The following is a 15,499-nucleotide window of genomic DNA, read 5'->3' on the forward strand; positions in this document are numbered from 1 at the left end:
AAAAAATGTCTAACAGGTCCCACATATCCCCTACTACAACAAAATTGTAAAATTGAGTTTTTTGATTATGAAATTATTCAAGTAGTCCTAAAATAAAAAGTGTTCTTAGAGCAGATATAAACAGGCCACTTCTGCAGCTTTTAATGTCACGTTCACCTTTTTATCTCCAGTGGAAACTTTCAAAACACTTTTCTAAATATTTTTTTGTTTTGAAAATTTTTGATATAAACTGGTACCTCCAACGGTTGCGAACTGAAAACCTAATTTTAGGGCACACAAATTTGTAAAAAATTGTTTACGATTCACCACGACTCAAAACCGTGGCCACGCTCAAAACCGATTGAACAGCCTATGCATAATGTGCTATTGTGCATTAAATCAGACGTTGCAAAATCTTTATGACTTGACGGTGTGACCCGCAACTTTGCATTGCAAAAGGTCCGAATGGATTGAATGCTTTGTTGAGCTATTTTCATTGCCTGTATTGTGTGCTTATAATTTTTTCTCCACTTATACTAAAGTTACCAGCTACAATAAGTTAGATTTGCATCATGATTGGAACAAATAGGTTACTGGCACGTAGACTTGTCAAAGAGAGGAGACGTCATCACCGACTCAACAACAGCTCTTTCAAGATTCCATTCAACAAACAGACAAAAATGGATAACAGGGTCATCAGCAAACACGCCCGCACTGCCCAAACACTACATAGGCAGGATACTTTCAGCAGTCCTAGATCCCCACACTGCGAATCCATCATTCAGGACGTCGATCACCTGGTCAAGGATCGCCCAGTCACCAAAGTCAGTGTCGGATATGGAGCAGTATGTGCAGATGAAAATATTTGGCAGTATACGACTCTGTAACTTTTTCTGGACAAAATAGTGAACAAGCTTAGCAATTTTGCTGAAAGTGTAGTCAAGTGATTTTTGTTGATTTTCATATTGAAAGAAGTTTTTTTTTCATATTGATACGTTGTTAACATCTAAACATAAATAGAATTCAATTTCACGCTGAGGAAAGTAGACCAAGTTCAGCAACATATGATACAACGTATGATACAAATTCGTTGCTATTATTTTTGCTGAAAAAAAGAACGTGGGGCCCGTTTTACATATTGTTTCCCGACCAGTCCTGATTTCTCTCGGAGGCCCTGGTTGCAAGAGTTAAATTCTACCAACTTGTCGAATCCACTTACAATCAAAATATTTTCTGAACTTAAACTACTTGACAACTACAGTAACAAGTTGTAACTTATGGCAAATCATCAATCAGTATAAGTGGTCATCTAGGATATCTATGAACAACTAATACAAAATTGTGATGATGGTTTTGTTACATGTAGTATCTTTATTGATCTTGCTAAAGCATTTGACACTGTTGACCATGAAATCCTTTTAAAGAAACTAGATTATTATGGCATCAGAGGAAATGCTTATAATTTATTAAAGTCTTACTTAAATCACCGTTACCAGTTTGTGCAGTTTGGTACTACAAATTCTAAATATGAAGAAATCAAATGTGGTGTTCCCCAAGGCTCAGTTCTTGGTCCACTGTTGTTCATTATCTACATTAATGACCTTAATCATGCTTCTGAATTTGAGACTCGTTTGTTTGCTGATGATACACTACTATGTATTAAGGATAAAAGCCCTACTAGATTGCAAGAAAAAGTGAATTCTAACCTCCTAATGATTCAAAACTGGATGCATACAAACAAGTTAACAATTAATGTAAGCAAAACCAAATACATGTTGTTTGGGTCAAAGTTTGTCCGAGAAAATTCAAATCTAGAAATAAGTTTTCAAAATACCAGATTGCAACGCACAAACACCTACAAATACTTAGGAATAACATTTGATGAGTCGTTATCATGGAAACAGCACATCAATATAATCTCAACAAAACTTTCTCAAAGCTGTGGTGCTCTATATCGATTAAGAAAGTACGTAAATTCCCAGACATTAAGAGCAGTTTACTATGCTCTAGTTCACTCCCATCTAATGTATGGTATTATCTGTTGGGGTCGTGCGTCTAAAACGGAACTGTATCCTTTAAATCTAGTACACAATCGCATCATTCGCTGTTTAAACTTCACCAAGATTAAGGACAGAATTCCCACCAAATCTCTTTTCAATAAAAGCAACTTGCTACAAATCGAAGACATGTTTTTAATAGAAGTATGCAAGTTTGTTTATAAAAGCAATAAAGGACATCTACCGGCAATTTTTTTTGAGTACTTTCGTCCTAGTAAGGAAACTCATAACTATAATACCAGAGGTGCTAAGAAAGATATGCTTTTCAAACCAAGAATGCGTACAAAGCTTGGTCAACGCTCAATTAAATTTCTTGGAACAAACACTTGGAACAAATTACCGGAACAGCTAAGAAAATTTCAAACAATTAGTATGTTTTCTAAAAAATTAAAACTGCACTTAATGTCTGAGTATAAGTAACTGATAGCCTATAGTACCATCAAACTGCTTCTACTTATTCTCACCGTATCTCGCTAATTACTGTATATTTGCTTTTGTCTTACCAGTATGCTGTGTTGTATGTATATTGTATATGCCATTTTGTATTTTTGCATCATTTCTAGTAGTTCTGTTTTTTTTTTGTTTTTTTTGTATATCGCACTGCTAAATTTCGTATGTGTATTGTTTTTTTATGTTGTATATAATATATATCTATCAATCAAATCAATCAATATATCAATCAATCAATATTTGCGTTCAACTTCGACACCGTTCCATTTTAAATAAGCCATGACACCACTCAGGTGTGGCAGACTCGATGACCAGTTCGGTCCTTCTGTCACTCCCATCGTCATCAGCAAACAACCTAGCTCACATTGTAATCTTGTATTGTTTTGTTTTTTCGCATGTGCTGATGATGCAAAATAAAAGAACTTCTTCTTCTTCTTATTCGAACACTCGCTAAACGCTGTCACTACTCGGCCATGTAGTGGAGACCCATTTGCAACATGATGCTCCACACAGAGTTTCAGTCGTCCTGTATGGTTTCAATTATTTATTAACTAGACTCAAAGCATATGGTTAACCGATTTATTCCCCTTATCTTTCAAGATTGATTTTGGTATAAATTCGATATTACTTTTAAAGTCTATCTAGTTTATTGTTGTTCAATTCCATCGCTTCTCGCACAAAGCTCGCATTGAACCAGTGCATGAAATATCGTAGCTGAGGAAGTCAGAGCTTATAACGGCACAATTGTGTCGAGTTCCACCATCTGGTTGTCCACTGTGTCCCCATAAAGCCTCACCATCAGATACACGATTGCCATCGATCCATCTCCAGGTTCCTTCAGAACTTATATCGTTCATTCCAATGTACATATCGCCTGCTTGAAAAGCCACGATTTGATCGTCCTAAAAACAAAATCGAAACCTGCAGCTCACTACAACAAGCAGCATAATTCGTACAAAGGAAAACAAACAGCTTACCTTGACCTGAGGAAAATTTTTAATACTAACCTGCGTTAAAATGTTTAAGGGTAAAAGTTTAAGTGATTAAATTTTTATCTTTGCATTTTAAAGGTACTTGTGGACATTTTGTATGTATTATGTCTGAAGCACTAAGGCAGGCCAAATCACCGAGACCGACAGAGAAAAGCTTTCTTTTGGTGTTATTGCCTAAAAGCAATTCCAAGTAGGGATGAATGGAGAAAACTGGCACAAGTTTTAGACCGCAACTTGCTTAATTCTGTTGCAATGTTAGTATTTCTACAAAGCTTAAATGCAACGTGAAGCATCATGTTTTGTGCAATGAGTGCTCACTTCGCTGCTGTTAACTTTTTTAACATTAGGGTTGTTTAGCCATCATTTTCTAAAAGTTATAGCTTGGGTAGAATTCAAACAATGACAGTAAGTTGTCGTCGTCATGTTAGCATCTGGGGTTGAGTGTCTATCCTTTTACCACCTCATATTTACGATGTAGCCTACCCGACTAAACTGGAAGGTTACTAGAAAGCAGCCAGTGTTTTGTTTCATCATTCAAGACACGCAAACCTTCCACTCCATTAAGTGGATTGAAGATGGTGCAATCGTTGATGATGTTGTCTGCGGTCTGTTCCTCAGCACACACATTCATAAGAAGAAAGAGAAGCCATTTCTCATTGGTGCATGGTCGAGCAGGAAATCCGACACCCGTGCGAAAGCAGTTGAGGCGCACCCACACCATTTTTTGTAGTGTCAGGCCGGTGGGACGAGTGTCGGCATCGGAAATGAACAAATGAAGTCTGGTGGTGTTTGACTTCCAATTAAAGTTCTATTGGTGTTCACCCAATTATCTACAGAGATGTTTTTTCCTTCAGCTTCGTTGATCAGAAGTTAAACGGCTGGCACGAATGGGTGTCTCAATTTCATTGTCTTAATTTCAGGGGTGCTCGTTTGGGCGAGCAGAGATCTTGTAATGGAGAAGATGGCTGGACTCCAATGCCACTTGATCGAGAAACAAAGGGAATTCTTCGTGACGAAGCTTAGCAGGTTGGATGCCAGTAAGAATGGGAAAACTGTCCAATGGTGTGGATTTTTGCAGAAATGAAAAAAATTGTAGGGTCTATGCATTTATTGACTGTTTTGAAGAACTCGTAATTAAATTGTATGTCCTCAATCAGTTACTTATTGATAAAGAATGGCCTAATCCTCAGTGTCCAACTTCTATTCAGAATCTCCTAAAAAGTCCTGCTAAATGAAAAACGTTTTTTGAAATGAGTAGCCTAAGTGTGAAAGTTTAACTAAATTTCGAAAGTTTAACTGAATGCCGAGAGTTTAATAATTATTCTTTGATAAATTGTTTTTTTTTTCGCAAATGCAATCGCTAAACTAAATAGGTCATCTGGATTGTTTGAACTATTTTAATGATTTTAAAATAACTTTTTTAATGATGAAATGTTGACTCTTAGTCTGCAATGTTTTAAATCAATGTTTAAATAAACAACACAGCAAATTAACAAAATCTAAGGGGTGCACTTCTTCGTATTGCGTTTGAGGTCCCGCAGGTCAGGTAAGGTCAAGTTGCCCAGGCACAGCAGCCAATGGATTGTGTGCACTTAATGACGTTAAATACTTTTGTTTAAAGAAGCTTTAAAAGGTAATAAAATTGTTGAGAGTGTTTGAGCAAATAAAGCAAATATTGGTTGTAATTGCACAAATGCCTGCAGTTAGCATGCTTCCTTGATTACTTTTGCACTCCTTTTGTCACGTGTACTCCGCGAGGCAGTACTCTGTTCTATTCGTATCATTTCATTCTGGCAGGGTAGCGAACAACAGCTTCGTTTGTTCTAGTTCTAGTGTTGAGTTTAACAATCTTACGTTGTGTATTTTGTTGCAGAAATTGCGATTCGATCATTTTTCTTTTGTTAATACATTTAAGAAAAATAACCGTCTTTGTTCATGATCGAATCGCAATAGGATAAGGTTAATCTAAAGAAATTTGTGGAATGGTGGTGATAACATGCGCCTTTCCCAACTGTAATTTTGAAACAGCCGACGTGCCCGAAGCGGTTGCTTGTGTGGTGCTGCAAAGTCACACGTACAGTCATGCTGCTACGACGCGCAACGTTCCAGCGCCCGAAAACCTTGGTCCGAAGCTTATTCGACCTACTGTAGACATTGGAGTTTCTCCGGAAGAATGGAACGTGTTCACCAGAAGATGGAAGGCTTTCAAAGAAGGTTGCAGAATTTCTGATGAAGCAGCTTCAGCCCAGTTATTCCAATGTACCGGCCAAGCCCTAGGGGACAGCCTTCTCCAAGCTGACGCTGAAACAGTGAGTAAACCTGTAGATGACCTTTTGCTTGCAATGCGGCAACTGGCCGTTATACCTGTCGCCACAGGGGTGTTACGGACAGAGTTTATGGCTATGCACCAAATGCGCGATGAAAAATTTCGCGCTTTTGCAGCTCGTGCTCGAGGAAAAGCGGATATATGTGCATTTACTACTACATGTTCTTGCGGCCTGACAGTCAGTTATACAGATCACATGATCCGAGACACACTACTCAGTGGAATTTCTGAGAATGAGATTCGTCGCGACATGATGGGAATGGACAAAGTATTGTCGATTCCCATTAACGATATCATCGCCCTTGTCGAGAATAAAGAAATGGCTCGCAATGCGGTACCATCTCATGACGTTTCGGCAGTGTCGACTTTCAAGCGCAAGAAAATCCAAAGCCCTATTCCAAGAGACCGTGGACACATCCAGGCAGCACCCTCCTCTCCCAATTGGTCAAAACAAACTCACTGCCCTAAATGCAATAGATTATTCAATCGTTACAGAGAAGGCCCCAGAGGTTGGAACACTACGCCTTATTCACTTTGTCTCGAATGCTTTCGGTCATCTCGTCATAAAAACAAATGGGGCGCTCCTCCTAAAGATGCATCAGTCGGAGCACTCTGTGCAGCACCTACTGTACCTCAAATAGGCACATTTGCCTCAACACAAACTGACATCGTAGCCCGAGACCCAATGTGCTCAACAATTCGTGGTCCTCACTACACATTCCAAAAAGGGCATTGGACACCATCCCGCATGCGAGAACATCCCACAGTTCGGGTAGACATATCTATGGATGACTCATGTCATCATGGCAGTTACACTAGCGTGATAGCACAAGCAACAGCAATCGCAGATACTGGTGCCCAAATAAATGTATGGTCACTGAAGAACTTTGTGCAATCCGGCTTTGGACAAGAGATCCTTGTACCCGCACCAAACCTAATAGCTGCAAATCGCTCTACTATTTCCATTACAGGAGCATTTCGTGCCATCATTCGGGGTACAGCGCACGGCTGCAATGTTGAATGTCGGAGCATGATTTACATCAGTCAAGACGTTGACAAGTTATACTTATCTCATGACACACTATTGCATTTAGGTGCCCTATCCCCGAAGTTCCCAACTCTAGGGGAACATCAATGTAGCAGAAATGGCGCTGGTTACTACCATACAGGCAGATGCCGCCCATACCTTTTGCTTGCAATGGTCTGAAGTCGTTCGGGAAACAGCCGCCGATCCAAACCTTAGCAAGTTAATGGTAGCTATTGAAACGGGATTCACCTTTCCCAACACCGGTGACATTCGCCCATATCTCCCCTATCGTGACGGGTTCTTTGTTGAAGACGACGTTATTCTGTATCATGATCGTATTGTTGTACCACCATCGCTTAGGCCTAGAGTACTCTCAACGTTGCATGCTGGTCATCAAGGTGTGTCTGCCATGGAACGACGGGCACGTGCTATAGTATTTTGGCCCGGTATGACTAATGATATCCATGCTATTCGTGATTCGTGTACATCATGTAATCGTAATGCTCCATCTCAAGCAGCTCCTCCCCCGACGCCATGTGATCCCCCAGCTACACCGTTTGAGAAAATTTTTGCAGATTATTTTGACTATGGGGGCCGTCACTTTTTGGTCATTGGGGACAGATTCTCGGGGTGGTCGGATGTATTTGCCACGCCATCAGGATCGAGTGCCGCAGGAGCAGCTGCTTTGACTCAACTTTTGCGCTCGTACTTTGCCACGTTTGGTGTTCCTGAGGAAATATTTACGGATGGGGGTCCCGAATTTACTGCTGCCGTTACTGAACTCTTTCTTAAAAATTGGGGTGTGCAGCACCGCATATCGTCATCTTACTTCCCTCAATCTAATGGTCGAGCTGAGGTGGCTGTCAAAACTGTCAAACGCTTGCTCATGACTAATGTGAGTCCAAACGGAGACCTGAACAACGATTCCTTCTTACGTGCATTGTTACAGTTGCGTAACACACCTGATCCTGACTGTGATATCTCTCCAGCAGAGATCGTGTTCGGTCACCCTCTGCGCGACGCATTCGGTTTTGTAAACCGCCTAGTCAAGTTCTCCAATCGTCACATTCGTCGTACATGGCGGGATACATGGAAGGCAAAGGAAGACGCCCTTCGTCTGCGAGCTGGTCGAACCGATAAGGCGCTGTCTCAGCATACTCGTCCTTTACGTACTTTACAATGTGGAAACCGCGTATTTATCCAAAACCAAAACGGTAACTATCCTCGAAAATGGGACAAAGTGGGAATGGTTGTCGAAACGTTGCCGCATGACAAATATGTAGTGAAAGTTGACGGGTCGGGCAGAATCACAAAACGGAATCGACGTTTCTTGCGAGTAATTCCACATACTAAAGCATGTGCCGATCCCATCCCTCTTCAACCAAACATCAATGCTCACCCACAGAGCCTCCCATCATCTTCTTTTGCCCAGCCTCCTGAAATGGACTACTGCCCTGCCCACCCTCCGCATCTCGAGATAGGCCCTAGCCCAGAAATTGGAGAATCACCGATGTCGCCTCTCGATGCAGATCACAGTCCGCCTGCACTCTCCTGCCCCACACCAGCCTCAAGCCCGAAGCTTTGTGAGCCACAGCACTCACCGGAACCTCCAAAGCAGCCGCTACCTTTCGATTCAGTGGAACCAACCAAACCCACAAGTGGAGTCCCTCATATTGAAAAATCGCCTGTTTTGCGCCGTTCTACGCGGTCCCGACGGCCGGCATTGGATTTAGACGCATCCTCTGGTCAATGGGTAATCAAGGGTTCGAGCTCGTAAGTCTACAGTTTCGCCTTACGAGCTGGGGGGGATGCACAAATGCCTGCAGTTAGCATGCTTCCTTGATTACTTTTGCACTCCTTTTGTCACGTGTACTCCGCGAGGCAGTACTCTGTTCTATTCGTATCATTTCATTCTGGCAGGGTAGCGAACAACAGCTTCGTTTGTTCTAGTTCTAGTGTTGAGTTTAACAATCTTACGTTGTGTATTTTGTTGCAGAAATTGCGATTCGATCATTTTTCTTTTGTTAATACATTTAAGAAAAATAACCGTCTTTGTTCAGTAATCTCACCTTCTGATTTCAATATCTCGAATGCCATAAACTGCCAGATTAGCTCCTTTACTTTTGCAAAACCGTCTACTCGCTTCATAATTTTGAGTTTGACTCGATACTTTGTATTGATAGCCGTTGGACAATCCAATCCACCCGTCGTTTAATCTTGTCAGTGGAGGTCTGGTTGCTAAATACAACAGAAAATTAAAAGACATTCTCATTAGGGTGGCTCGTTTTTGAACTTTTTTTTTTAATTCTCCCGGAGTAGTGGGGAAATGGTGCCAATGAGTGAGAAAACAATCATGACAACATTTAAGATTCGTAACAAATTGTCTTCAGCCTTCTCATGGTGCCCAAAAATCGAAAAATGGGGTCAAAAACGCAATATTTTTCAAAAAATTTTTAGTTTGGGTAGATACAATATTGTTTAGATATATCTAAATAACCTTTAAAAAAAATTGAAGTCATTTGAACTATTTTTTCAGCTTCCTCACAGCTTCTGAAAATTTTCATTTTGCTGAAAATCTCGCATTTTTGTTTGTGGTTACATAACTATACAAACTTCGTCAGTGACGTAAATTTAAATAAAAGACGTCACATTTTTCTACCAAATTAACCCAATTTCATTAAAAAATGACGCAACAGCTCAGGGCAGGTCTATAAAGAGAAATACAATGACGTTTTATAGCTGGAAAAATGTCCAACGCAATTATGTATCATGTAACCACAAACAAAAATGCGAAATTTTCATCAAAATGAAAATTTTCAGAAGCTGTGAGGAAGTTGAAGGAATAGTTCAAATGACTCCAATGTTTTTTTTCTCAGGCGAATTAGATATATCTAAACAATATTGTATCTACCCAAACTAAAAATATTTTTGAAAAAAAATGCGTTTTGATCCCATTTTTCGATTTTTGGGCCCCATGAGGAGGCTGAAGACAATTTTTTACGAATCTCAAATTTTGTCATGAGCGTTTTCTCACTCATTGGCACCATTTCCCCACTACTCCGAGAGAATTTAAAAAAAAAGTTCAAAAACAAGCCACCCTAATGCTCATGGCTATGTACCACAATTAGCCTAGTAGGAAATATTTTGTCATTATTCTAAAGTATCATATTTTGTTATATTTTCTCAATCTGACCGTCTTCATGTGTACTCAAACGTGCTGCATAGTGCAGCAAGTGGGTCTTTAAGTATGCAACTCTGATGCAGAAGAATGTGGCTATAAATTAATACAGACTATCAACAAAATTTAGAAGATTTGATAGAAGAAAGAGATAAATGATTGAAGCAGATGAGCTTCAGTGAAATAATTAAAATAGACTTTGGGTTATCATGTTATGCTAAACCAATCATGTCATGTAAAACTTGGGCTTAGCTTGCAGCAACATGATTCACAAAAAAATAAAACTTTACAACTCTTATGCTGCAGAAGTAGGCTATACCAAAACAACCATATAAAAAACTCTTTATCCAAAGAAGCAACAACTACAAAAAGAATTGAATTGCAAAACAAATGGAAAAACGATTTGATAGCAAAACAAAACATGAAATTTGCGGGACATAATTTGAGAGGATCGACAGGTGCAGCAAAAGGTTTTTAAAGGAATTGTGAAAAGAAAGAGGTGCAGAGAAAGAAAGAAACGAGCTTGGGGAAATAATGTAAAACAGTGAGCGGACTTGTCAAGCATTGGAGAAGCAAAATGTTTAGTCAGTGTGCGTGACGTGGACAGCAGGGTGATGACTAAAAAAAAATTTTTTTGCCTGCTATGGGAATCGATAAACTTTTTTATGTGTACCAAGAATGTGAAATTTTTTTTTGAAAATTTTTAAAAAACCTCCCCCACCAATTGATATTTCTGACGTCACCTCGGTATATTTTTCTCCTTTTTTTATTCCTCATACATTGTTTAAACTTGTTACAGACTCCTTACCATACTAAAAAGGTGGCCCACAGTATGGTGAAGATTTTGAAAAAAAAATTGTCGAAAAAAGTCAAGGGGGTTCTGAGATTTTACCCTTTTCGTCATTATTTTTCGCAAAAGCGCCTCTAGCGGAAAATTTTTAATTAGTGCAACTTCAAGTATTCTTAAGCGATTTCGGTAAATTTTTTTTATCAATAAGCTTATTTTCAAAAAAATGAGTCAAAAAAGGAGTTTCAGGTGGTTTGCCTCCAAAGAGAAACAAATGAGGTCAAACTTGGAATACTAAAGTGCAAAAGTGGATCTGCTCAAGATATTTATAATGAATTGAAACAAATTTTGAATGAATATGAAGTCTGGTCCAGTATCAAAATGATTATTTGTGACACAACCGCTGTGAATACTGGTCGACTAAATGGTGTAGTGGTGAAATTACAAACAAAAATGGTTGAGATGGAACTGGATCGACCACAATATATTGGTTGTCAACACCATATACTGGACAGAATTCTGAAGAATGTCTTGGATTTTTTTGTCAGCAAACATTCCACCAAACCAACTCTGAGTTACAAGTTTATTGATGATATCTCCGAAAGATATGAAGAATTGCAGAGATATTACAGTGGAGAAGTTTGTGTCAACATCAATGAAAATCCTGGTTGGAGAGATGACTTCAAATTCTTATATGAGCTGTGTCGTTCTTTTCAATTTTATAAGGTGAGCTAAAATTTGAACATGCTGTGCTGTAAGATTACTAAAGATACATCTTCTAATAAATCAATTTAAAATTCATAATTTTACAGTTGCATCATGTTTTTCCTCAAATAAAATGGAGAAAACTACCTTCTTTGCACAATGCTAGATGGAATTCAAGAGCAATTTATACTTTAATTGCATACTTCTTGATCCCGCAATGGAGAGGAAAATTAGAAATCCCATGTCACTTTATTGCTAATGGATGGCAAGAGCAATGGTTTTCTGATCAAAGATACTCAGAGGAGGCATACCCAAAATTGTTATTGGCTGTTGAAGGAATCAACGTAAGTAAAACTAGTGATATTTTCAAGTAACTTTATGGTACCGGTACTATTTATATCATAAAAGCATCATTTTCATCAAATTTGTACTCTTGAATAGCCAAAACAATGTTTATGAAATAGTTCAAGGTTATACCGGACTACCAATACCAACAGTAAATTAGGCTTTAACAAATATGTTTTATGTTAAGTGTGACAGTGCACTGAAATGTTTGAAAACACATTGGAACCAGGATTGCTCTGTTCTCGACATCCCTCGCTCGAATATGATTGCTGAAAGAGCTGTTAAGCTGATGGAAGAACTCCATAAGAAATGCACCAAAGAAAAATATTTGAGTGTGAAATTTGTTGCATGCAACAAATTGTGAAGCTGTTAAGGACAAAATATTGTGTGTATTAATACTTTGTGCACCTGTACTGCATCTAAATGATTTTGTCACAATAATACAACTTGCCATTCATATTACTAAGTAACTGATTGTGAGTCATGTGTAGTAGTGTAGTACATTAGAAAAATAAGTAGTGTAATTTTTACTGATTATATTGAAATATTGCAAAAGAACATGGAAATATACGATAAATATGGGTATCATGCAGTCGATTTGAGGATTTTGCAAGTTTTACACTAAAAAAAAACAAATTACTGCCATCTAGTGGTAAAAATGTAACAACTAACAAACTACCAAGTCACCTGGTAGCCACTTTAACAAGTCGAAATTCTGCCACTGAAATTGACTAGAATGAAACCGCCAACCAATCATAAGCTACGGTTTAAGTGACGTAAAAAATAATGACAAAAAGGGTAAAATCTCTGGACCCCCTTGACTTTTTTCGACAATTTTTTTTTTCAAAATCTGCACCATACTGTGGGCCACCTTTTTAGTATGGTAAGGAGTCTGTAACAAGTTTAAACAATGTATGAAGAGTAAAAAAGGAGAAAAATGTACTTAGGTGATGCCAGAAATATCAATTGGTGTGGGAGGTTTTTGAAAAAATTTCACATTCTTGGTACACATAAAAAAGTTCATCATTTCCCATAACAGGCGTTTTCGATTTCCTCAAAAAAAATTTAGTCATCACACTAGTGCAGGGTTTCCCAAACTGTGGTCCGCGGACCATTGGTGGTCGGCAACGACTGCACAGGTGGTTCGTGGCGATATGACAAGAAATTAAAACGTCACACATATACGTTGTGTAGTACTTACCCTGTCAAAGATAATTGCAGCAGTTCTTTACAACTTAAATGATTTCGAAAGCTTTTGCTATCCAGTATAGTAAATCTTACTTGTTGCAGCTTCGTTGCAGTTAAAAAGTTATTTACAAAAAATTAGTGGTCCGTGGCCCAAAAAATTTCACAAATAATGGTCCGTGGGCTAAAAAAGTTTGGGAAACCCTGCCCTAGTGGACAGCCAACTTTCAGCTTAGAAACGACAAATGATGATTATAATGATTATGATCAAAGATGGCCGGATGAGTTGTGAACTATTGGAAATGAAACTGACTAATAACTAAAAATTTACACAACTAAAACGAATTTTAAAATACCTTTAATATCTTATCGAAACCGGAACCCTGTCAGTTCAGTTTTATTTTGTTGCTGATCATAAAAGCGATATTAGCCTACTTGCCCTAACACTATCAGAGTCTTTGAAAAATTAAAGTAAAAATATTGACAAAACACTATAATTTTAATTAATTGACTCGTTATGGTCTACTGACAAAATACTTTGCCAGTAGACCATAACGAGTCAATTGACCCTTATTCATAATAAATATTTTTTAACTATTACGACTTATAATGTCAACGTTGTACAGAAAGAATAAAAATAATCTACATGCATCAAATTTAGTCATTTCTTACCACCACTGGTTTCCATAGTTGCTGAAAATGTTAACAAAACAACAATTAGTTTTAACACTACATTTTAAACTCTGTGACGAAAAACTTTCCGTGAAAAATTTAAGTAGGCTACTCGTACTAGCCTAAGTCATTTGATAAATCAAAAACTCATTAGGTTGATGAATCATTAGGTTGAAAGGAAATAAGCAAACTTTAATTTTAGTATTCTAAACGATTTGAAATATTAATGTTACTTGTGTGTCGTGTCTCCACTTGTCTTCTTAACGTTGCTATTTCCTCTGAAATGAAATTTGCTTTGGATTATTTGCATAATAATAACGAATGTAACATATTGCTTTTCCCATCGCTATGCCATAAATAAGTGGCTGATATTAACAATTGTCTCAACTTTAGTTGAGACAATTACCTTCTTTAGAAGAAGTCAAAAGATAAAGTTTGAAATAAAACATGTAGATTGGTTTCAGTATTGAGACTATTTGTAGGAGTTCACTCTTTTTACTTCATTTTTGTGAATTTTGTTTTATTCATTTCATTCGTTTAGCGTATTTCTGAAGAATTGTACATCAACGTTTTGCAAATATTTAAATAAAAGCTTTATGATGCTTTTGAAGTATCAACATGCGGTTGGAAGAAAAAAACAAAAACTCATCACCCCTTAATTTTGTTTTCATTTAAAATATTGTTTTTTTTTCGAATTATTTTTTTTAAATTAAAACTATTGCCCATTACCTGTAAACAAGCAACCAGTAAACCTATAATTTATTAGTGGCATTTTGTCGTTCATACTATAGTGCCGAGTGACATAATTGGTAACTTTTTCTTTTTGGTCAAGAAAGTGTGGGGAAAGGCCTTCAAGTATTCTGACGATTTCACGTCAACTGAGATCCATTGAAAACATTTTACATTTTAAAAATTTACTATCAGTAGAAATTGTTTTTATTTTGTACGATGCACTACGATAATGTGTCCACTGTCAGGTGTCCACTGTCAGGTGAAACACCAGCTATGAACAGGTTTAATAATAACTCCGTGTTGACGCCTATTGAATGAGAAATTATTTACCACAGCGTTTGAACTCCAAGCAACGTTTAGATAATGGGGATCTAAAATTGGACTTCAATCTAATTTCTGTAGAAGATGCTTTTCATTCGGAGAAGAATATTATTCAAACAAAGACCAACTGTAGGCCTACTGTATATGTCACCTCTTAGTTGTTCCAAAACGGCATTGTCTGGAATGCCAGGTTCTCCTTTGTTTCCTTTCTCGCCAACCCATCCCTTTTCACCCATAACGCCTCTCTTGCCCGGAGGACCTTGCATGCGCCCTCTAGTGATATCATTTTCAAGAACGGAAGCTCCGCTTGAAGACGTACTTGATCGCAAACACGTTAACTGTTCTTGTGCGCAGCAATTTAAAACAAATAAAGAGAGGAGTGCAAGAGATTTAAGATACATCACTACTGTAGATTTATCTGCAACAAATAAAAATCAATCTATGCATGTTTTTGTCTTCATGCGATAATTGCGATAAGCCAAAGCTTAGATTATTTATTTTTATGTTGACCCACTTACAGTAGCTGACGTTTCAAGATCTTGTTCCTTGAGAAAAATTCAGTTTAAATGACGTAACAAGTAAATAAAATCAAACCGGTTCGGGAACTTGAGTAATTTGTTGATAAAGCTTTCACTGCCGCCAAAGGCGGCTTCTTCAGTATCGGTATCTGGAAAAGCACAAGAAAACAGAAACATTGGTATTACTTGCTAAAGATCAACTAAGCATTTTTATAGTGCTCTTGG

General features: G+C 37.9%; 1 protein-coding gene across 2 annotated transcripts; it reads right to left on the minus strand.

Moving 5' to 3' along the window:
- Positions 1-3,026: 3,026 nt before the first annotated feature.
- On the minus strand, positions 3,027-15,167 carry LOC145778829 (uncharacterized). 2 transcript variants are annotated; one of them, XM_082590417.1, is made up of 5 exons: positions 14,908-15,167; positions 13,937-13,981; positions 13,704-13,724; positions 8,901-9,069; positions 3,027-3,388 (listed from the first exon to the last, which is right to left on the minus strand). In XM_082590417.1, the coding sequence occupies exons 1-5, from the start codon at positions 15,155-15,157 to the stop codon at positions 3,340-3,342; spliced, it is 534 nt and encodes a 177-aa protein (XP_082446543.1). In that variant the 5' UTR covers positions 15,158-15,167; the 3' UTR covers positions 3,027-3,339. The 2 variants fall into 2 exon arrangements, with proteins under 2 accessions (XP_082446543.1, XP_082446546.1); XM_082590420.1 differs by lacking the exon at positions 13,704-13,724.
- Between the last annotated feature and the right edge of the window lie 332 nt (positions 15,168-15,499).

The sequence above is a fragment of the Aplidium turbinatum genome, chromosome 1 (assembly GCF_918807975.1).
Source record: "Aplidium turbinatum chromosome 1, kaAplTurb1.1, whole genome shotgun sequence".
In the NCBI taxonomy this organism is placed as follows: domain Eukaryota; kingdom Metazoa; phylum Chordata; class Ascidiacea; order Aplousobranchia; family Polyclinidae; genus Aplidium; species Aplidium turbinatum.